The sequence below is a fragment of the Microchirus variegatus genome (genome assembly GCF_963457635.1).
Source record: "Microchirus variegatus genome assembly, chromosome: 5".
Lineage (NCBI taxonomy): Eukaryota > Metazoa > Chordata > Actinopteri > Pleuronectiformes > Soleidae > Microchirus > Microchirus variegatus.
The window spans coordinates 32,824,061-32,848,066 of record NC_139806.1 but is presented as its reverse complement, the minus strand read 5'-3'; the positions used below and the strand labels follow the sequence as shown (position 1 = coordinate 32,848,066).

The 24,006-nt window shown below is 42.6% G+C and overlaps 2 protein-coding genes across 4 annotated transcripts in view; both read right to left on the bottom strand.

The window, feature by feature from the left end:
- LOC310927150 (collagen alpha-3(VI) chain-like) overlaps nt 1-24,006 on the bottom strand; it is a 95,156-nt gene that overhangs the window by 17,094 nt on the left and 54,056 nt on the right. For all 3 annotated transcript variants that reach the window (XM_083889429.1, XM_083889430.1, XM_083889431.1), the window contains 18 exons: nt 7,627-8,238; nt 6,826-7,443; nt 6,137-6,736; nt 5,168-5,773; nt 4,749-5,083; nt 3,928-4,006; nt 3,648-3,793; nt 3,469-3,561; nt 3,326-3,379; nt 3,076-3,147; nt 2,928-2,954; nt 2,784-2,828; nt 2,589-2,642; nt 2,423-2,485; nt 931-996; nt 733-786; nt 610-645; nt 446-508 (listed from right to left, as the gene is read on the bottom strand). In XM_083889429.1, coding sequence (XP_083745555.1) covers nt 446-508; nt 610-645; nt 733-786; nt 931-996; nt 2,423-2,485; nt 2,589-2,642; nt 2,784-2,828; nt 2,928-2,954; nt 3,076-3,147; nt 3,326-3,379; nt 3,469-3,561; nt 3,648-3,793; nt 3,928-4,006; nt 4,749-5,083; nt 5,168-5,773; nt 6,137-6,736; nt 6,826-7,443; nt 7,627-8,238 — 3,623 coding nt within the window. The remainder of the gene's footprint in view (nt 1-445; nt 509-609; nt 646-732; nt 787-930; nt 997-2,422; nt 2,486-2,588; nt 2,643-2,783; nt 2,829-2,927; nt 2,955-3,075; nt 3,148-3,325; nt 3,380-3,468; nt 3,562-3,647; nt 3,794-3,927; nt 4,007-4,748; nt 5,084-5,167; nt 5,774-6,136; nt 6,737-6,825; nt 7,444-7,626; nt 8,239-24,006) is intronic.
- Nucleotides 9,335-16,816, bottom strand: LOC310926680 (collagen alpha-3(VI) chain-like; the record flags this gene model as incomplete). The annotated part of the gene is made up of 10 exons (XM_083888863.1): nt 9,335-9,375; nt 9,611-10,210; nt 10,520-11,113; nt 11,284-11,883; nt 12,190-12,783; nt 12,954-13,553; nt 13,860-14,453; nt 14,624-15,223; nt 15,530-16,123; nt 16,294-16,816. 10 exons carry the CDS (start codon nt 16,814-16,816, stop codon nt 9,335-9,337), a joined length of 5,340 nt encoding a protein of 1,779 aa, XP_083744989.1.

Sequence of the window (24,006 nt, the reverse complement as noted above, 5' to 3'; positions counted from 1 at the left end):
GAGCTCCGTGAGACAACAATTCCAGGAATTTAGCGTCCTGTGACGTCCCAAGGAGCGCAGAAGGCAAGATTTTATTTTTATCTCCTGTACTTAGACTGAGGAGTACCACAAAAACATGAGTGAGTCATCTTTTTTCACACTTTGGCGACTGGTAGGGCCTCCAGAGTCCAAAATATAAGGATTAAAATTATTAAAAAGGTAATTTTGCATAATATGGGAACTTTAAGCACACCAACAGTAATTGCACAACAAAACACATACATAAGGTACCAAATTTTAAGTTTTCACTGTTATAACTGTGAATTGATAATGATGTCATCGAATGTAAAATGTACATTATAAGTCTGGGAACGTAAAATTTGTCAAAGTGATAATCATCTCAGAAACAACAGGTATTTATAGACTGAATGATCTGTAAGAACAAGCGTAAAGAAGACAAACTTACTCTAGATCCTCCAATGCCAGGTTCTCCCTGCACGCCATCACCTCCTGGTTTTCCTGCACTTCCCTTAAATGACATGCAAGCAACATAATATACCGATTACTGCCACAGAAAGAGTTACTGCGGTTAATACTAAACAATGAATGTTGTCACCAAGAAGGTCTTACAGACAATCCAGGTGCCCCTCTTCTGCCATCAGCTCCCTAATGAAGTAAGAGAGGAAATAAATATTATTATTCACTAAACTATCCTGATAATGATGATGGCATGAATGTGACAAAAGAGTTTACCCTTCTTCCAGCTTCACCGGGTCCTCCCCTCTTTCCATCAACACCAGGTTCTCCCTATAATTTTAGAACATATATCCTAGTAAATCAAACCCATACATACAGCAAATACAATGTTAAGCAGCTATAACTGCTGTTGGCACGAGTAATATTGAAAATACATTCATAATATTTCCATTGAAATTATAATGGGCTCAGTACCGCTGGTCCAGCATCACCAGGGTCTCCTTTAGGTCCTGCTTGGTTGTTGTCTTTTCCACTCGTACCCTATTGAAGGAATATCATGTTTCAGTTTCAACAACATGTGATTAGAATAATATGAGCATCTTTAACATTGTAGAGGATTGTATTCCAATGCAGAAAATAGAAAAAAAAAGAAAAATAAATGCGTCACTTTCTTTATGTAACACACAAATGGACAAAGGAAATATTTCAGTTTTCACTGATGAGAGGGTCTGATTTAAATATTTTTGCTAAACATAAACACATTTAGAAATGAATGCTTGAGTCCAAGTTTCCCACATCACCTTTTTTTTTAATCACACTTTATCATTTGGAAATAACAGAAGACTTGAGCTGCTCAACAGTCTTGATTGTGATTGTTTGTTGTCTAAAGCTCCTTTTCATATGGGGGCCATACAGTTGACAGATCAGGACTGCAGACTGGACGGTCATGCTGCACACACTATATTTAAGAAGCCATGCAGTTGTAACTTGTGCAGAATGAGACCTGGCCTTGTTCTGCTGAAAAGACACCCAATATATGTGTTCACCTTTGGCACGCAGAAGCAGAAGTTTGGGCTCAGAGTTAAAACATTTCTGCATACAATATATAAATGGCTTTTTCTTTGCATAATCCTATTTTAGGCTGTATTGTGAGAGACCTACATTCTTTATTTTTGAGCTAACTGTTTAAGTTTGGCCCAAAATGAGCCATGACTCCTCCTTGTACAGACTAACACTCCTTTCCAATGTTCATACCCTCACCTTTTACCAGTCAACCTGCTAATCGAGGGACCTTCCAGAACAGTGTTACTTGTGTAACCTCTTCAGTCTTGCAAATTATCTTTTATGAGAAATAGAATTGGATGTGTCAGTGAAAATGCTGAACATCTTTCCTGTGAACTTTTATTACAGTTACATAAGGGCTCAAGTGATTAATCAAATCACATATTTCAGTTTTTATTGAATTTTGAGAAACTTCTGGGAAAGGGGGATTGGAAAAAGCCCTTATTAATATATTGACGTCTTCAAAGTGTTTAAAAAAAACAACAACATAAAAACCATGCATTTAGACACACACATGCCAGGGGGAAAACAAATTGAGTCATTACTGCCTCAGATGCTCTAAACAAACTTATATACAAACTTTATTCCTGATGGGCATCTAATGTCCATTGTTATATTGTAACCCAACGCAGCATTCAATCTTTTTTTATTATTATTATTATTATTATTATTATTATTATTATTAATAAAAAAAATGATGTCCTTTCATTAAAACAAACACACACATTACACATTTAACACAAAAGTGTTGGTTGTTCAAACAAGTGACTGATAATTTACTACTGTGTGAATAAAATAATATAAAACTCTATAATAGTTAGTCTATGCATCACTCTAGATATCCAAGGTGTGAAGAATTACTTGGACAGTAATTCTCACCACAAATAATTTCTACAATACTCACAGGGTCTCCTCTGATTCCCAATTCCCCTTTGTCTCCTGCTTGTCCTTTAGCACCTTTGGGGCCCTTTAAAAAAATAATATGCTTATTAATCAGTTATCAGCACAGCTCAGATTATATGGTAGCATTGAAAAAAACATTTAAACTAAAATTGCATGTAGCCACTTACTCTTCTGCCAGGGTTTCCTCTCTCTCCTGGTGGTCCAGCAACTCCACTTTTGCCCTGAAGATATTCAACAGATCCCAGTTAATTACATCAGTCATACATAAAGCAAATATCATTCAACTCAGTCACACAGGCAATCCATATATGACTCAATATAAAGAAATTGATGGATGAGGAAATCCCACTTAACAGTCTTACCTCCTCGCCATTGATGCCATCAAGTCCAATTTCTCCAAATTCACCCTGCAAAATAGTAGCAGATAGTTTAATCAGTGCATGAAGCTTTCCTGTCTGGCTGAATCATCTCATCATGAAGACCTAAATTAAAAGGAAAACACTCACCTTTTCTCCTGAGTATCCACGAGAACCCTAAACAGAAGAGAGAAACAGTCTTTACAAATCATAATACATCAATTTAAAACAATACTCCCAATGTATCAAAGGAATTTAGGATAACATGAATGTTAATGTTGAGATCAAAGCCCTTTACCTTGACACCTCTCTGTCCAGGACATCCCTTGTAACCCTGTGTCCCATTGACACCAGGGGGACCTCGCTCTCCCTGTAATTGCAAAATTCAGACATTGAATAAAATATGTCAACAAGAATACACTTAGTATGAAAAATGAAGTAACACAAAGATGCAAAAGTAATTATTCAAATTGAAGACATTGTTTTCTGAAAAAAAAAAAAAAAAAAAAATCTGAAAGATGATGTATAAGCCAGGTGCTGGAACTTACTGGTCCACCCTCATCTCCAGGATGTCCTTGGCTTCCTGGTGATCCTGAACTTCCCTGGAAAACATGTAATTACAGTTTTGAAAAGCAACATCTTTGGATATTTTAAAGTATGCAGAATATGCATTTTCTTTCTTTTTTTTTACCTTAGACCCTGGGGTTCCAACTGCTCCTCTGTCTCCTCTGGTGCCAGTACATTTGCAAGGAACTCCACAGCAATGCCTTTCTGCAATATTGTCCTAAATGACAAATCGAGTATGAATATGTAGTCATTTGTGGGATTAAAAGAAAATCTAAACGTTAGATGTGAATGATTAATACTCACTAGCTCTTCCACAAGCTCATAGTCCAAGTCCATGATATTGACTCGTAAGGGTCTGGTGTATCTGAAGCCACGGCCATATTCCAACAGTAAAGCTTCCTCAAATTTAGGAACCCGCTCCAGTCCAACCAGAATGAAACTGGCCACTCCTTAAAAGCACACACAAAAGTTCCAAAGGATCTGTAATGTTCTGTAATAATGTGTGTGATGTTGCTATGATAATAGGTTTAATTCGAATAGATAGCCATTAAAGGCAGTTCATTCTGTATTATTATTTTTTTACCTGACTGCCGAAGCTCCTCCACTCTTCTTTTCATTTCATCATATGGTGCATCAAGACCGTCAGTCAAATGAACAACAACCTTCAAAGAAAAATATTAATTCATGATTCTTGTCATTTTATTGTAAATTTAAATCAGCGGCTACCTATCAGTTGTTTGATGCTAATTATTTTCTGTTGATTTATGTAACTGGCAAAATTAGACTTCTTATTTGAACATGATCATTTTCAGCTTGGATTGAGCAGTTTGACTAAATTAGACTTTTTTAGAGCCTGAGATTAGCAAATAATGTTTCTGCATTTTCAGGTGTCAGAACTCAGGGGCAGATATGCCAACATGCTAAGGCATGTTTTAGACATTTTGTCACATTCTATTTCCAAAAACATGGCATGGCATGTACAAAACAGTTTTGTTCTAGAAAAAGGTGGCTCCATGATAGAGTTTCTGTTTGCTCTTTTATTTCTGTTGCCACTGTCCTACTTTGTTTCATTTTTGGTTCCACAATGGAAATATGGGAAACTAACTAAATTTAGGATTTATACAACTGCCAACAGTTTATAGCTAGAGTGTGCTAATTACGCAATATACTACAGGCTTGGAATGGGCCAAGTGTGCAGTTTCTGTAAAATGGTGAATATACTGTTATATACTGTGTATATTTGCCCCTCAAAAAGTCAGTCACTAGCACATAAAATACATTTTGGCACAAACACACTTTTTACTAGCAGGGAAAATGCAAGTGTGAATAGAAACAAACACCATAACACTAGGCTTCACAGTAAAGAGTACAATATATAAGCTACAATTTGACTGATGTACCAACCTTGACAGCATCGTCCTGTCTGGTTTTGAATCTATTTGTGTAAGCTGAGATGGTCTTCCCATTGAGGACAAAGGGACCACGACTGCGTAGTGCTCTAAAGGCCTCAAGGAGCTCATCAGCATTGGTTGTGAAGTCGAGCTGGACAGGCTCAGAGCCAGAGTCCATGGCCAGCATGCCCACTTGCACGGAAGGAATCTGCCCAGATGAGCAACTGATTGCTGCCATTTTGGAAATCCGCTGTAGAATGGCACCCATCTTGCTCTGGAGGTTGGTCTGAGCACTGAATATGTTCTGGGCATTCACATCAAAGCCCACCAACACCTCCACACTGCAGGCTATAAAGTAAACATTGATTTATTTCAGGCTTATTTTGTAACCCTCAGAAAACAAATGTAAGAAGAAAATCGTATGTGTCTCACTTGTAGGAATGTCTTGCACACCGACACACAGCCCTTTTCCTTTCACTTCATCAACCAGCGTCTCCAATATTTGCTCATTGAGCTCTGACAGTTCGGTGAATTTGCTCGCTCTAGCCACAGTGGAAGACTCACTTGCGATGTTTTCTAACTCATTCTCAGTAGCGCCTACTCCTACAGCAAAGACTCTCACACCCTTTTTCTTTAGACCAAGGGCTGCTGTTTTACTGTCATCAGCTGAATCTCCTCCAGTAATAACCATCAGAATCTGAGGTGTGCCTTCATCCACCCGACTGCCTTTATCTTTGGTAAAGTGAACATCTTGAACATGGCGAATGGCTGCACCGGTGTTGATTGTCCGTCCACCTTTATACTCTGCTCGTCCAATGGCACTTACAATGTCATCCTTGTTCTTGTAGTCATTGAGGTAGAACACATCAGTCACATCTGTGGTGTAATGGGCCAGTCCAAACCGCAGTTTGTCTCTTTCAGTGAAGAACAAGTCAATTAAGTTGATGATAAAGGACATGACTTCTTGGAAGTTTTCCCGGCCCACGTTCATGGAGCCATCCACCAGGAACACGATATCAGCCTTTTTAGAAGGCTGGCCTTTTATCAAAATAAAATAAAATGAGATATTGAATAAGGTTAGAAAACAGACAAAAATAAAAGGAAGGTCAAGATCTGCACAACTCAGAGCTCCCTTTCAAAGGTTGCCTATATTTATCAATTGATTGAAGAACAGTCTGTTATACTCAGTTATACTTCCTTTTACTGCTTAAGATGAAGATTTGTCATTGTCCCTGCAACATTCTAAATGTTTTCACTTAATATGCATGATATTTTTTTTATTTGAATACACAATAACATTTAAGTTGACGATACTCATAGGACTCTAACATCCATTGACCATATAACTGGATTCATGAGAGGCATGTCATTTAAGTATCTGTACATTTTTGCACAACTTACTGGGATCACCGATGGTGGGTATTTCCTCTGTGATAGTACCACTCAACCTGGCAATAAACTTTTCCTTAATTCCTGGCAGACCAGGGAAAGAAGGAACCTGAAGAACATCTTCTGGTGTGCTGGTAATTTGGGCTAGTTGCCTTGTGTCAGCACCAGGACCAGCTCCAACACCAATGCAGTTTACCCTGGAGCCCTTCAGGAGTGGTCCATAGATGGAAACATCTTGAGGGGAATGTCCACCTGTGAGAACCACAAGATGCTGGGAGGCCTCAGCCAAACGGACACCAGCAGGCTGTATTAACTCATTCTGTATTACATAGTTGATAGCATCAGCCAAGTCTGATGATCGGCCACCCATCTGACGAAGCCTTTTGATAGCAGAGACCACAGATTGCTTGTTGTTGTGTGAGTTGAGTGAGAACTCTGTTTTCACTTTGTCTGCATACTGGACAACAGCCACCCGCACTTGATCAGGCTGTACATCGAGCTGACGGACAATGTTGAGAATGAAGTCACGGATATGAGCAATGCCAGAAGCACCTGTAGTGTCTGAGCCATCAATGAGGAAGATTATGTCCTTTCTCCCAAGATTAAGGGATTCTGTGAAATGCAACAAAGAAAACAATATACTATTGAAACAATTATCAACTTAAACTGAATGTAAACTTTCAGTGTGGGAGATGTCTTACCATCAACAACAGGAACATAGCTACTGACGATATCAGCAGTGGATATTGTTTTAACAGAGTCGATGAGCTGTGACTCTACTCTTGGAAGCTGCTGAAAACTGTCAACTGTATATACAAGTTCAGGCTTCAGGGAAATCTGTTTTAGTTCATCAGGGTCTGCATTCCTTGAACCAATGGCGAGAGGTGCTATCTGGTTTCTCTTAAGCTGGTCAGCTGGAGCGTAAACATCATCTGTAGACTTGCCACCAGTAACTAGAATGAGGAACTGAGGTACACCCTCTTCAATACGGCTTCCTGCAGACCTCTGGAAGATGTTTCTGGATACCCACTCAAGAGCGCGACCCGTGTTTAAGCGGTTTCCACCTTTGCTTCGAAGTCTTGATACAGCCTGGCGTACTTCATCTTTGCTGGAGAATTCCTTCAGAAGAAATTCTAACTTAGGTTCGTCACTGTACTGCGCCACTGAAACTCGGACCTTGTCCAGTCCAACATCAAGCTTCTCCACGACTCTTCTGATCATTTCACGGATGGCAGGGAACTCAGAACGTACTGCCGTTGTGCCATCAATTAGAAAAACGACATCCCTCCTTTCTCCTCCCGTGGTTGCTGGTATTACCTCTAAAAAAGTTACAAGGTGTGAGTGCCAACCACACAGTTCCTAATAGACAATATACAGTAAAGTGATGCAATATATGATGTACATAATAATTCCCATGTAACATAAATAAATCAAGCAACGTAAAGCATGTGTGAATTTTATTACAACTTAACTCTGAACATAAACTAATTGAGTAAAATTACCTTCATAGGTTGGGAATACTGGATGCATCCTGGCAATGTCCTCATCGGACAATTCAGTGATCGTGGTGATTAATGTTTCTTGTACTGTGGACAAGCCAGGGATATCATCTACTGTATGAGCAAAGTTGGGTACATATGAGACCACTTGCAGCTCTTTACGGTCAACATCCCTGGTCCCAATGCTGAAGGGAAGAACTCTGGATTGTTTGAGGGATGATGCTGGGCGATTGATGTCATCTGTAGAAGACCCACTGGAGACAACAATGGCAAACTGTGGTACACCCTCTTGCTTCCTGCTTCCACGTGCTGCTGTAAGAACATCCTGACTAACAAACTGCAAGGCCTGACCCAGGTTACGTTGTCTCCCTCCTCGCTGCCTCATTCCCCTTACTGCATTCAAAACCTCTTCTTTGGTTGTATGTGAATTCAGATACATGTCAGCCTGAGCGTAGTCACCATACTGCACTACACCAATTCGGATTTTATTCTCGCCAACATTGAGACTCTCCACAATCCTGCGGATGAATTCTTGAATGATAGGAAATTCCCGTCCAACACCATCAGATCCATCAACAATGAAAACAATATCCTTGCGGGGGCCTTGTGACTCAGCTGAAAGATAAAAAAAAAGGTAATCTTACTTTCTATCAGAGCAAAGTTGTAAGTTTGAAAAACTTAAACAAGTCCATTGGATTCCGTCTTACATATAATCTATTTTGTTGTGGTACATTTGTGGCAACACACAACTCTGGAAAGCCAACCAGTTACGGCAAGTAGTCTTGATGATGACATTTCTCATACACCATTTTGTAAAATGTTAATATTTACTTGTTTTAGACAAGGTAAGAGCTGCACATTAGACATATTTCTTGACAAAAGCTGGCAAACATGTATGTTAACCAATCCATGGTTTAACAAGTGTTCTGTAAATTGGTACATCATTCAAAACTAATACTGCTTCAATAGAGAAAAACAGACATGGCAAAGCAAAAATAAATATAATTGATCCAAATAAGATTGCTGTTTTGAATTTAAACATGTCAGAAAAAAATATTTTGTTAATTTTGTTGTTAAGTAAATTAATATGAATATTGTTTAAAAATATTTACAGGGTATATAAATGTGCTGAATAAAGAGAACCGTTTGCTGGAAATGGAAATAATGCTGGTTGAGAGGAAAATAGAGAAGCAAGAACATCCTTGGGCTCGATATTACACTGTGAAAAGTTCAGATCTTTAAAAAGAAAGTGTTTCAACTTTCCATCAACAGAAGACGTGTTCCTCTGCTCAAAGATAATACAAAGTATTGCTGAAAAATATATAGCTTCAAAAGAAAAGAATCGATAAATGTAACACTGAAAGAAAGACTAAGGAATGACGACAGATGAAACGGAATAAAACAAATTAGATTTGTTGCAAGAGGAAAAAAAACAAGAAAAGTAAGCACGTGTAATCTAAAGAGTGAAAAACTATTATTTTAAAAAATAATCGCTGGATGGTTATACTTCAAGGACTCAATTAACAATAACACTTAACAGGGGAAAAATAGAAAGTGTGGATTCATCAGAGTTGTGAAGTGATGAACATGCTTTGGCATGGATTGCTTTCCTTGTAATAGCCATTTCATATATAAAACAAACCATAACTCTGCCACTAGTGATACGTTAAATAGAGTTACTATAGAGAAAAACAGTAGTAGAGTGTCTCTATTACTCTTTGAAGAGTCTCACATAGCTGGCTAGGTTCTTATCTTAAACAGCATGATGGTAAATGTCTACCTCAAGGTTCATACAACACTTCAATGCAAATATTTTTTTATCAGATACTATCTGATTTTGACATTGTCAAAAACATTGTATATGTCAGATAGGATTGGCGGTAGCAGTCCCGCAACCCTCATGTGGATGATAAAGAGGGAGACAATGGATGGATGGATTTTAATTTTCTTAACTTTGCATCGTTGAATAAATGAGCCACTTTCTTACCAGTTACTGTTGGTGTCATGGCCGTGGCCCTTACTAGCACTGTGTTCATTACAGAGGAGAGCTGTTCTTGGACACTGGGGAGGTCGGTGAACTCAGACACTTTTAGAGCAACACTAGGGTCATGTGATATCTTCTGCAGCTCCGCAACATCAGAGCCCCTTGTTCCAATACCAATCACAAAGATGCCCTGCTGTTTAAGAGCAGAGGCTGGTGCATCAACACTGTCAAAAGACCTTCCACCGCTTAGCAGAATTAGAACCTGTGGAACTCCGTCCAGGCGCCTGCTTCCAGCAGAGGCCGTGAAGACATTATCTCTCAAGTACTGGAGAGCTGCTCCAGTGTTGAGGGGTCGTCCACCTTTGTGCCTCAAGCCTCTGACGGTGTCAATGATCTCGCCTTTTGTTGTGTATGTGTTCAGATAGAACTGGACGGCTGGATCTCTGCTGTACTGAACCACTGAGACTCGGTCTTTGTTGTCATCCACACTGAGTTTCTCTACTACTCTTTGCACAAAGTTTCGCATAGCTGGGAATCCAGTTCTAGTACCATCAGATCCATCCAACAAGAACACAACATCCCTCCCAGCTGGTTTTTTCTCCACTAAGAAACATAAGATTTCAGACATGATTAGGTTCTTATCTTAAGCTTTTCCAAAGTGAAAGTATGATGGTAAATGTTTACCTCAAGGTTCATACAACCCTTCTATAGCTAAGCTGGTAAAAAAAAAAACATCTTTTGACAAGGTGTTACTGGTTGTTTTTTATAGTGTTAAAAACATTGTATATGTTAGATGGGATTGGCACTAGCAGTCCCGCAAGCCTCATGTGGATGATTAAGAGGGAGACAATGGATGGATGGATTGCAATTATCTTCACTTTACATCTTTGAATAAATGAGTCACTTTCTTACCAGTTACTGTTGGTGTCATGGCCGTGGCCCTTACTAGCACTGTGTTCATTACAGAGGAGAGCTGTTCTTGGACACTGGGGAGGTCGTTGAACTCAGACACTTTTAGAGCAACACTAGGGTCATATGATATCTTCTGCAGCTCCCCAACATCAGAGTCCCTTGTTCCAATGCCAATCACAAAGATGCCCTGCTGTTTAAGAGCAGAGGCTGGGGCATCGACACTGTCAAAAGACCTTCCTCCATTGAGCAGGATCAACATCTGTGGAACACCTTGCAGCTGTCTACTCCCGGAGGAGTTTGTAAAGACATTGTCCCTGACGTACTGGAGGGCTGCCCCAGTGTTGAGGGATCTACCTCCTCTGTGTCTGAGCCCCCTGACTGAATCCACAATATCCTCTTTTGTGCTGTATTTGTTCAGATAGAAATGGACCTCTGCATCTCTGCTGTACTGGGCCACAGACACACGGTCTTTGTTTTCTCCCACTTTCAGTTTCTCCACCACTTTCTCAACAAAATCACGCATGGCAGGGAAAGCATTCCTTGTGCCATCAGAACCATCCAGAAGGAATACAATGTCCTTTTTGGCAGTGTCAACTGAGAAAAGATCAAAAGAGCAAACGAATGAAACAACCATTTAAAAGACTATGTTTGTGACCTAATCATTGTTAAGGAATGGGATATATTCTCTTTCTTTTTTTTATTTATCTCCCTAAGTGTAGGTGAAACCTGACACTGTTGGAAAGCGGTCTTGCTAGTTAACATACCAAGTACTGTTGGTGATTCTGGGCTGACGTCAATAACTGCAGTCTCCAAGGAGGACTGAAGCTGCTGTTGGACACTGGGAAGGTCAGTGAATTCAGACACAGACATAGCGCGATTGGGATCATCAGCTATCTTCTGCAGTTCTCTGATTTCAGAGCTCCTGGTTCCAATTGCAAAGGTCAAGACACCCAGATTTTTGAGAGCAGAGGCTGGGGCATCGACACTGTCAAAAGACCTTCCACCGCTTAGCAGAATTAGCACCTGTGGAACTCCGTCCAGGCGCCTGCTTCCAGCAGAGGCCGTGAAGACATTATCTCTCAAGTACTGGAGAGCTGCTCCAGTGTTGAGGGGTCGTCCACCTTTGTGCCTCAAGCCTCTGACAGTGTCAAGGATCTCGCCTTTTGTTGTGTATGTGTTCAGATAGAACTGGACGGCTGGATCTCTGCTGTACTGAACCACTGAGACTCGGTCTTTGTTGTCATCCACACTGAGTGTCTCTACTACTCTTTGCACAAAGTCTCGCATAGCTGGGAATCCAGTTCTAGTACCATCAGATCCATCCAACAAGAACACAACATCCCTCCCAGCTGGTTTTTTCTCCACTAAGAAACATAAGATTTCAGACATGATTAGGTTCTTATCTTAAGCTTTTCCAAAGTGAAAGTATGATGGTAAATGTTTACCTCAAGGTTCATACAACCCTTCTATAGCTAAGCTGGTAAAATAAACATCTTTTGACAAGGTGTTACTGGTTGTTTTTTATAGTGTTAAAAACATTGTATATGTTAGATGGGATTGGCACTAGCAGTCCCGCAAGTCTCATGTGGATGATAAAGAGGGAGACAATGGATGGATGGATTGCAATTATCTTCAGTTTACATCTTTGAATAAATGAGTCACTTTCTTACCAGTTACTGTTGGTGTCATGGCCGTGGCCCTTACTAGCACTGTGTTCATTACAGAGGAGAGCTGTTCTTGGACACTGGGGAGGTCGGTGAACTCAGACACTTTTAGAGCAACACTAGGGTCATATGATATCTTCTGCAGCTCCCCAACATCAGAGCCCCTTGTTCCAATGCCAATCACAAAGATGCCCTGCTGTTTAAGAGCAGAGGCTGGGGCATCGACACTGTCAAAAGACCTTCCTCCATTGAGCAGGATCAACATCTGTGGGACACCTTGCAGCCGTCTACTCCCGGAGGAGTTTGTAAAGACATTGTCCCTGACGTACTGGAGGGCTGCCCCAGTGTTGAGGGGTCTACCTCCTCTGTGTCTGAGCCCCCTGACTGATTCCACAATATCCTCTTTTGTGCTGTATGTGTTCAGATAGAAATGGACCTCTGCATCTCTGCTGTACTGGGCCACAGACACACGGTCTTTGTTTTCTCCCACTTTCAGTTTCTCCACCACTTTCTCAACAAAATCACGCATGGCAGGGAAGGCATTCCTTGTGCCATCAGAACCATCCAGAAGGAATACGATGTCCTTTTTGGTAGTGTCAACTGAGAAAAGATCAAAAGAGCAAACGAATGAAACAACCATTTAAAAGACTATGTTTGTGACCTAATCATTGTTAAGGAATGGGATATATTCTCTTTCTTTTTTTTATTTATCTCCCTAAGTGTAGGTGAAACCTGACACTGTTGGAAAGCGGTCTTGCTAGTTAACATACCAAGTACTGTTGGTGATTCTGGGCTGACGTCAATAACTGCAGTCTCCAAGGAGGACTGAAGCTGCTGTTGGACACTGGGAAGGTCAGTGAATTCAGACACAGACATAGCGCGATTGGGATCATCAGCTATCTTCTGCAGTTCTCTGATTTCAGAGCTCCTGGTTCCAATTGCAAAGGTCAAGACACCCAGGTTTTTGAGAGCAGAGGCTGGGGCATCAACACTGTCAAAAGACCTTCCACCGCTTAGCAGAATTAGCACCTGTGGAACTCCGTCCAGGCGCCTGCTTCCAGCAGAGGCCGTGAAGACATTATCTCTCAAGTACTGGAGAGCTGCTCCAGTGTTGAGGGGTCGTCCACCTTTGTGCCGCAAGCCTCTGACAGTGTCAAGGATCTCGCCTTTTGTTGTGTTTGTGTTCAGATAGAACTGGACGGCTGGATCTCTGCTGTACTGAACCACTGAGACTCGGTCTTTGTTGTCATCCACACTGAGTGTCTCTACTACTCTTTGCACAAAGTCTCGCATAGCTGGGAATCCAGTTCTAGTACCATCAGATCCATCCAACAAGAACACAACATCCCTCCCAGCTGGTTTTTTCTCCACTAAGAAACATAAGATTTCAGACATGATTAGGTTCTTATCTTAAGCTTTTCCAAAGTGAAAGTATGATGGTAAATGTTTACCTCAAGGTTCATACAACCCTTCTATAGCTAAGCTGGTAAAATAAACATCTTTTGACAAGGTGTTACTGGTTGTTTTTTATAGTGTTAAAAACATTGTATATGTTAGATGGGATTGGCACTAGCAGTCCCGCAAGTCTCATGTGGATGATAAAGAGGGAGACAATGGATGGATGGATTGCAATTATCTTCAGTTTACATCTTTGAATAAATGAGTCACTTTCTTACCAGTTACTGTTGGTGTCATGGCCGTGGCCCTTACTAGCACTGTGTTCATTACAGAGGAGAGCTGTTCTTGGACACTGGGGAGGTCGGTGAACTCAGACACTTTTAGAGCAACACTAGGGTCATATGATATCTTCTGCAGCTCCCCAACATCAGAGCCCCTTGTTCCAATGCCAATCACAAAGATGCCCTGCTGTTTAAGAGCAGAGGCTGGGGCATCGACACTGTCAAAAGACCTTCCTCCATTGAGCAGGATCAACATCTGTGGGACACCTTGCAGCCGTCTACTCCCGGAGGAGTTTGTAAAGACATTGTCCCTGACGTACTGGAGGGCTGCCCCAGTGTTGAGGGGTCTACCTCCTCTGTGTCTGAGCCCCCTGACTGATTCCACAATATCCTCTTTTGTGCTGTATGTGTTCAGATAGAAATGGACCTCTGCATCTCTGCTGTACTGGGCCACAGACACACGGTCTTTGTTTTCTCCCACTTTCAGTTTCTCCACCACTTTCTCAACAAAATCACGCATGGCAGGGAAGGCATTCCTTGTGCCATCAGAACCATCCAGAAGGAATACGATGTCCTTTTTGGTAGTGTCAACTGAGAAAAGATCAAAAGAGCAAACGAATGAAACAACCATTTAAAAGACTATGTTTGTGACCTAATCATTGTTAAGGAATGGGATATATTCTCTTTCTTTTTTTTATTTATCTCCCTAAGTGTAGGTGAAACCTGACACTGTTGGAAAGCGGTCTTGCTAGTTAACATACCAAGTACTGTTGGTGATTCTGGGCTGACGTCAATAACTGCAGTCTCCAAGGAGGACTGAAGCTGCTGTTGGACACTGGGAAGGTCAGTGAATTCAGACACAGACATAGCGCGATTGGGATCATCAGCTATCTTCTGCAGTTCTCTGATTTCAGAGCTCCTGGTTCCAATTGCAAAGGTCAAGACACCCAGATTTTTGAGAGCAGAGGCTGGGGCATCAACACTGTCAAAAGACCTTCCACCGCTTACCAGAATTAGCACCTGTGGAACTCCGTCCAGGCGCCTGCTTCCAGCAGAGGCCGTGAAGACATTATCTCTCAAGTACTGGAGAGCTGCTCCAGTGTTGAGGGGTCGTCCACCTTTGTGCCTCAAGCCTCTGACAGTGTCAAGGATCTCGCCTTTTGTTGTGTATGTGTTCAGATAGAACTGGACGGCTGGATCTCTGCTGTACTGAACCACTGAGACTCGGTCTTTGTTGTCATCCACACTGAGTGTCTCTACTACTCTTTGCACAAAGTCTCGCATAGCTGGGAATCCAGTTCTAGTACCATCAGATCCATCCAACAAGAACACAACATCCCTCCCAGCTGGTTTTTTCTCCACTAAGAAACATAAGATTTCAGACATGATTAGGTTCTTATCTTAAGCTTTTCCAAAGTGAAAGTATGATGGTAAATGTTTACCTCAAGGTTCATACAACCCTTCTATAGCTAAGCTGGTAAAATAAACATCTTTTGACAAGGTGTTACTGGTTGTTTTTTATAGTGTTAAAAACATTGTATATGTTAGATGGGATTGGCACTAGCAGTCCCGCAAGTCTCATGTGGATGATAAAGAGGGAGACAATGGATGGATGGATTGCAATTATCTTCAGTTTACATCTTTGAATAAATGAGTCACTTTCTTACCAGTTACTGTTGGTGTCATGGCCGTGGCCCTTACTAGCACTGTGTTCATTACAGAGGAGAGCTGTTCTTGGACACTGGGGAGGTCGGTGAACTCAGACACTTTTAGAGCAACACTAGGGTCATATGATATCTTCTGCAGCTCCCCAACATCAGAGCCCCTTGTTCCAATGCCAATCACAAAGATGCCCTGCTGTTTAAGAGCAGAGGCTGGGGCATCGACACTGTCAAAAGACCTTCCTCCATTGAGCAGGATCAACATCTGTGGGACACCTTGCAGCCGTCTACTCCCGGAGGAGTTTGTAAAGACATTGTCCCTGACGTACTGGAGGGCTGCCCCAGTGTTGAGGGGTCTACCTCCTCTGTGTCTGAGCCCCCTGACTGATTCCACAATATCCTCTTTTGTGCTGTATGTGTTCAGATAGAAATGGACCTCTGCATCTCTGCTGTACTGGGCCACAGACACACGGTCTTTGTTTTCTCCCACTTTCAGTTTCTCCACCACTTTCTCAACAAAATCACGCATGGCAGGGAAGGCATTCCTTGTGCCATCAGAACCATCCAGAAGGAATACGATGTCCTTTTTGGTAGTGTCAACTGAGAAAAGATCAAAAGAGCAAACGAATGAAACAACCATTTAAAAGACTATGTTTGTGACCTAATCATTGTTAAGGAATGGGATATATTCTCTTTCTTTTTTTTATTTATCTCCCTAAGTGTAGGTGAAACCTGACACTGTTGGAAAGCGGTCTTGCTAGTTAACATACCAAGTACTGTTGGTGATTCTGGGCTGACGTCAATAACTGCAGTCTCCAAGGAGGACTGAAGCTGCTGTTGGACACTGGGAAGGTCAGTGAATTCAGACACAGACATAGCGCGATTGGGATCATCAGCTATCTTCTGCAGTTCTCTGATTTCAGAGCTCCTGGTTCCAATTGCAAAGGTCAAGACACCCAGATTTTTGAGAGCAGAGGCTGGGGCATCGACACTGTCAAAAGACCTTCCACCGCTTAGCAGTATTAGCACCTGTGGAACTCCATCCAGGCGCCTGCTTCCAGCAGAGGCCGTGAAGACATTATCTCTCAAGTACTGGAGAGCTGCTCCAGTGTTGAGGGGTCGTCCACCTTTGTGCCTCAAGCCTCTGACAGTGTCAAGGATCTCGCCTTTTGTTGTGTATGTGTTCAGATAGAACTGGACGACTGGATCTCTGCTGTACTGAACCACTGAGACTCGGTCTTTGTTGTCATCCACACTGAGTGTCTCTACTACTCTTTGCACAAAGTCTCGCATAGCTGGGAATCCAGTTCTAGTACCATCAGATCCATCCAACAAGAACACAACATCCCTCCCAGCTGGTTTTTTCTCCACTAAGAAACATAAGATTTCAGACATGATTAGGTTCTTATCTTAAGCTTTTCCAAAGTGAAAGTATGATGGTAAATGTTTACCTCAAGGTTCATACAACCCTTCTATAGCTAAGCTGGTAAAAAAAACATCTTTTGACAAGGTGTTACTGGTTGTTTTTTATAGTGTTAAAAACATTGTATATGTTAGATGGGATTGGCAATAGCAGTCCCGCAACCCTCATGTGGATGATAAAGAGGGAGACAATGGATGGATGGATTGCAATAATCTTCACTTTACATCTTTGAATAAATGAGTCACTTTCTTACCAGTTACTGTTGGTGTCATGGCCGTGGCCCTTACTAGCGCTGTGTTCATTACAGAGGAGAGCTGTTCTTGGACACTGGGGAGGTCGGTGAACTCAGACACTTTTAGAGCAACACTAGGGTCATATGATATCTTCTGCAACTCCCCAACATCAGAGCCCCTTGTTCCAATGCCAATCACAAAGATGCCCTGCTGTTTAAGAGCAGAGGCTGGGGCATCGACACTGTCAAAAGACCTTCCTCCATTGAGCAGGATCAACATCTGTGGGACACCTTGCAGCCGTCTACTCCCGGAGGAGTTTGTAAAGACATTGTCCCTGACGTACTGGAGGGCTGCCCCAGTGTTGAGGGGTCTACCTCCTCTGTGTCTGAGCCCCCTGACTGAATCCACAATATCCTCTTTTGTGCTGTATGTGTTCAGATAGAAATGGACCTCTGCATCTCTGCTGTACTGGGCCACAGACACACGGTCTTTGTTTTCTCCCACTTTCAGTTTCTCCACCACTTTCTCAACAAAATCACGCATGGCAGGGAAGGCATTCCTTGTGCCATCAGAACCATCCAGAAGGAATACGATGTCCTTTTTGGTAGTGTCAACTGAGAAAAGATCAAAAGAGCAAACGAATGAAACAACAATTTAAAAGACTATGTTTGTGACCTAATCATTGTTAAGGAATGGGATATATTCTCTTTCTTTTTTTTATTTATCTCCCTAAGTGTAGGTGAAACCTGACACTGTTGGAAAGCGGTCTTGCTAGTTAACATACCAAGTACTGTTGGTGATTCTGGGCTGACGTCAATAACTGCAGTCTCCAAGGAGGACTGAAGCTGCTGTTGGACACTGGGAAGGTCAGTGAATTCAGACACAGACATAGCGCGATTGGGATCATCAGCTATCTTCTGCAGTTCTCTGATTTCAGAGCTCCTGGTTCCAATTGCAAAGGTCAAGACACCCAGATTTTTGAGAGCAGAGGCTGGGGCATCGACACTGTCAAAAGACCTTCCACCGCTTAGCAGAATTAGCACCTGTGGAACTCCGTCCAGGCGCCTGCTTCCAGCAGAGGCCGTGAAGACATTATCTCTCAAGTACTGGAGAGCTGCTCCAGTGTTGAGGGGTCGTCCACCTTTGTGCCTCAAGCCTCTGACAGTGTCAAGGATCTCGCCTTTTGTTGTGTATGTGTTCAGATAGAACTGGACGGCTGGATCTCTGCTGTACTGAACCACTGAGACTCGGTCTTTGTTGTCATCCACACTGAGTGTCTCTACTACTCTTTGCACAAAGTCTCGCATAGCTGGGAATCCAGTTCTAGTACCATCAGATCCATCCAACAAGAACACAACATCCCTCCCAGCTGGTTTTTTCTCCACTAAGAAACATAAGATTTCAGACATGATTAGGTTCTTATCTTAAGCTTTTCCAAAGTGAAAGTATGATGGTAAATGTTTACCTCAAGGTTCATACAACCCTTCTATAGCTAAGCTGGTAAAATAAACATCTTTTGACAAGGTGTTACTGGTTGTTTTTTATAGTGTTAAAAACATTGTATATGTTAGATGGGATTGGCACTAGCAGTCCCGCAAGTCTCATGTGGATGATAAAGAGGGAGACAATGGATGGATGGATTGCAATTATCTTCAGTTTACATCTTTGAATAAATGAGTCACTTTCTTACCAGTTACTGTTGGTGTCATGGCCGTGGCCCTTACTAGCACTGTGTTCATTACAGAGGAGAGCTGTTCTTGGACACTGGGGAGGTCGGTGAACTCAGACACTTTTAGAGCAACACTAGGGTCATATGATATCTTCTGCAGCTCCCCAACATCAGAGCCCCTTGTTCCAATGCCAATCACAAAGATGCCCTGCTGTTTAAGAGCAGAGGCTGGGGCATCGACACTGTCAAAAGACCTTCCTCCATTGAGCAGGATCAACATCTGTGGGACACCTTGCAGCCGTCTACTCCCGGAGGAGTTTGTAAAGACATTGTCCCTGACGTACTGGAGGGCTGCCCCAGTGTTGAGGGGTCTACCTCCTCTGTGTCTGAGCCCCCTGACTGATTCCACAATATCCTCTTTTGTGCTGTATGTGTTCAGATAGAAATGGACCTCTGCATCTCTGCTGTACTGGGCCACAGACACACGGTCTTTGTTTTCTCCCACTTTCAGTTTCTCCACCACTTTCTCAACAAAATCACGCATGGCAGGGAAGGCATTCCTTGTGCCATCAGAACCATCCAGAAGGAATACGATGTCCTTTTTGGTAGTGTCAACTGAGAAAAGATCAAAAGAGCAAACGAATGAAACAACCATTTAAAAGACTATGTTTGTGACCTAATCATTGTTAAGGAATGGGATATATTCTCTTTCTTTTTTTTATTTATCTCCCTAAGTGTAGGTGAAACCTGACACTGTTGGAAAGCGGTCTTGCTAGTTAACATACCAAGTACTGTTGGTGATTCTGGGCTGACGTCAATAACTGCAGTCTCCAAGGAGGACTGAAGCTGCTGTTGGACACTGGGAAGGTCAGTGAATTCAGACACAGACATAGCGCGATTGGGATCATCAGCTATCTTCTGCAGTTCTCTGATTTCAGAGCTCCTGGTTCCAATTGCAAAGGTCAAGACACCCAGATTTTTGAGAGCAGAGGCTGGGGCATCGACACTGTCAAAAGACCTTCCACCGCTTAGCAGTATTAGCACCTGTGGAACTCCATCCAGGCGCCTGCTTCCAGCAGAGGCCGTGAAGACATTATCTCTCAAGTACTGGAGAGCTGCTCCAGTGTTGAGGGGTCGTCCACCTTTGTGCCTCAAGCCTCTGACAGTGTCAAGGATCTCGCCTTTTGTTGTGTATGTGTTCAGATAGAACTGGACGACTGGATCTCTGCTGTACTGAACCACTGAGACTCGGTCTTTGTTGTCATCCACACTGAGTGTCTCTACTACTCTTTGCACAAAGTCTCGCATAGCTGGGAATCCAGTTCTAGTACCATCAGATCCATCCAACAAGAACACAACATCCCTCCCAGCTGGTTTTTTCTCCACTAAGAAACATAAGATTTCAGACATGATTAGGTTCTTATCTTAAGCTTTTCCAAAGTGAAAGTATGATGGTAAATGTTTACCTCAAGGTTCATACAACCCTTCTATAGCTAAGCTGGTAAAAAAAACATCTTTTGACAAGGTGTTACTGGTTGTTTTTTATAGTGTTAAAAACATTGTATATGTTAGATGGGATTGGCAATAGCAGTCCCGCAACCCTCATGTGGATGATAAAGAGGGAGACAATGGATGGATGGATTGCAATAATCTTCACTTTACATCTTTGAATAAATGAGTCACTTTCTTACCAGTTACTGTTGGTGTCATGGCCGTGGCCCTTACTAGCGCTGTGTTCATTACAGAGGAGAGCTGTTCTTGGACACTGGGGAGGTCGGTGAACTCAGACACTTTTAGAGCAACACTAGGGTCATATGATATCTTCTGCAGCTCCCCAACATCAGAGCCCCTTGTTCCAATGCCAATCACAAAGATGCCCTGCTGTTTAAGAGCAGAGGCTGGGGCATCGACACTGTCAAAAGACCTTCCTCCATTGAGCAGGATCAACATCTGTGGGACACCTTGCAGCCGTCTACTCCCGGAGGAGTTTGTAAAGACATTGTCCCTGACGTACTGGAGGGCTGCCCCAGTGTTGAGGGGTCTACCTCCTCTGTGTCTGAGCCCCCTGACTGAATCCACAATATCCTCTTTTGTGCTGTATGTGTTCAGATAGAAATGGACCTCTGCATCTCTGCTGTACTGGGCCACAGACACACGGTCTTTGTTTTCTCCCACTTTCAGTTTCTCCACCACTTTCTCAACAAAATCACGCATGGCAGGGAAGGCATTCCTTGTGCCATCAGAACCATCCAGAAGGAATACGATGTCCTTTTTGGTAGTGTCAACTGAGAAAAGATCAAAAGAGCAAACGAATGAAACAACAATTTAAAAGACTATGTTTGTGACCTAATCATTGTTAAGGAATGGGATATATTCTCTTTCTTTTTTTTATTTATCTCCCTAAGTGTAGGTGAAACCTGACACTGTTGGAAAGCGGTCTTGCTAGTTAACATACCAAGTACTGTTGGTGATTCTGGGCTGACGTCAATAACTGCAGTCTCCAAGGAGGACTGAAGCTGCTGTTGGACACTGGGAAGGTCAGTGAATTCAGACACAGACATAGCGCGATTGGGATCATCAGCTATCTTCTGCAGTTCTCTGATTTCAGAGCTCCTGGTTCCAATTGCAAAGGTCAAGACACCCAGATTTTTGAGAGCAGAGGCTGGGGCATCGACACTGTCAAAAGACCTTCCACCGCTTAGCAGAATTAGCACCTGTGGAACTCCGTCCAGGCGCCTGCTTCCAGCAGAGGCCGTGAAGACATTATCTCTCAAGTACTGGAGAGCTGCTCCAGTGTTGAGGGGTCGTCCACCTTTGTGCCTCAAGCCTCTGACAGTGTCAAGGATCTCGCCTTTTGTTGTGTATGTGTTCAGATAGAACTGGACGGCTGGATCTCTGCTGTACTGAACCACTGAGACTCGGTCTTTGTTGTCATCCACACTGAGTGTCTCTACTACTCTTTGCACAAAGTCTCGCATAGCTGGGAATCCAGTTCTAGTACCATCAGATCCATCCAACAAGAACACAACATCCCTCCCAGCTGGTTTTTTCTCCACTAAGAAACATAAGATTTCAGACATGATTAGGTTCTTATCTTAAGCTTTTCCAAAGTGAAAGTATGATGGTAAATGTTTACCTCAAGGTTCATACAACCCTTCTATAGCTAAGCTGGTAAAAAAAACATCTTTTGACAAGGTGTTACTGGTTGTTTTTTATAGTGTTAAAAACATTGTATATGTTAGATGGGATTGGCACTAGCAGTCCCGCAAGTCTCATGTGGATGATAAAGAGGGAGACAATGGATGGATGGATTGCAATTATCTTCAGTTTACATCTTTGAATAAATGAGTCACTTTCTTACCAGTTACTGTTGGTGTCATGGCCGTGGCCCTTACTAGCACTGTGTTCATTACAGAGGAGAGCTGTTCTTGGACACTGGGGAGGTCGGTGAACTCAGACACTTTTAGAGCAACACTAGGGTCATATGATATCTTCTGCAGCTCCCCAACATCAGAGCCCCTTGTTCCAATGCCAATCACAAAGATGCCCTGCTGTTTAAGAGCAGAGGCTGGGGCATCGACACTGTCAAAAGACCTTCCTCCATTGAGCAGGATCAACATCTGTGGGACACCTTGCAGCCGTCTACTCCCGGAGGAGTTTGTAAAGACATTGTCCCTGACGTACTGGAGGGCTGCCCCAGTGTTGAGGGGTCTACCTCCTCTGTGTCTGAGCCCCCTGACTGATTCCACAATATCCTCTTTTGTGCTGTATGTGTTCAGATAGAAATGGACCTCTGCATCTCTGCTGTACTGGGCCACAGACACACGGTCTTTGTTTTCTCCCACTTTCAGTTTCTCCACCACTTTCTCAACAAAATCACGCATGGCAGGGAAGGCATTCCTTGTGCCATCAGAACCATCCAGAAGGAATACGATGTCCTTTTTGGTAGTGTCAACTGAGAAAAGATCAAAAGAGCAAACGAATGAAACAACCATTTAAAAGACTATGTTTGTGACCTAATCATTGTTAAGGAATGGGATATATTCTCTTTCTTTTTTTTATTTATCTCCCTAAGTGTAGGTGAAACCTGACACTGTTGGAAAGCGGTCTTGCTAGTTAACATACCAAGTACTGTTGGTGATTCTGGGCTGACGTCAATAACTGCAGTCTCCAAGGAGGACTGAAGCTGCTGTTGGACACTGGGAAGGTCAGTGAATTCAGACACAGACATAGCGCGATTGGGATCATCAGCTATCTTCTGCAGTTCTCTGATTTCAGAGCTCCTGGTTCCAATTGCAAAGGTCAAGACACCCAGATTTTTGAGAGCAGAGGCTGGGGCATCGACACTGTCAAAAGACCTTCCACCGCTTAGCAGTATTAGCACCTGTGGAACTCCATCCAGGCGCCTGCTTCCAGCAGAGGCCGTGAAGACATTATCTCTCAAGTACTGGAGAGCTGCTCCAGTGTTGAGGGGTCGTCCACCTTTGTGCCTCAAGCCTCTGACAGTGTCAAGGATCTCGCCTTTTGTTGTGTATGTGTTCAGATAGAACTGGACGACTGGATCTCTGCTGTACTGAACCACTGAGACTCGGTCTTTGTTGTCATCCACACTGAGTGTCTCTACTACTCTTTGCACAAAGTCTCGCATAGCTGGGAATCCAGTTCTAGTACCATCAGATCCATCCAACAAGAACACAACATCCCTCCCAGCTGGTTTTTTCTCCACTAAGAAACATAAGATTTCAGACATGATTAGGTTCTTATCTTAAGCTTTTCCAAAGTGAAAGTATGATGGTAAATGTTTACCTCAAGGTTCATACAACCCTTCTATAGCTATGCTGGTAAAATAAACATCTTTTGACAAGGTGTTACTGGTTGTTTTTTATAGTGTTAAAAACATTGTATATGTTAGATGGGATTGGCACTAGCAGTCCCGCAAGTCTCATGTGGATGATAAAGAGGGAGACAATGGATGGATGGATTGCAATTATCTTCAGTTTACATCTTTGAATAAATGAGTCACTTTCTTACCAGTTACTGTTGGTGTCATGGCCGTGGCCCTTACTAGCACTGTGTTCATTACAGAGGAGAGCTGTTCTTGGACACTGGGGAGGTCGGTGAACTCAGACACTTTTAGAGCAACACTAGGGTCATATGA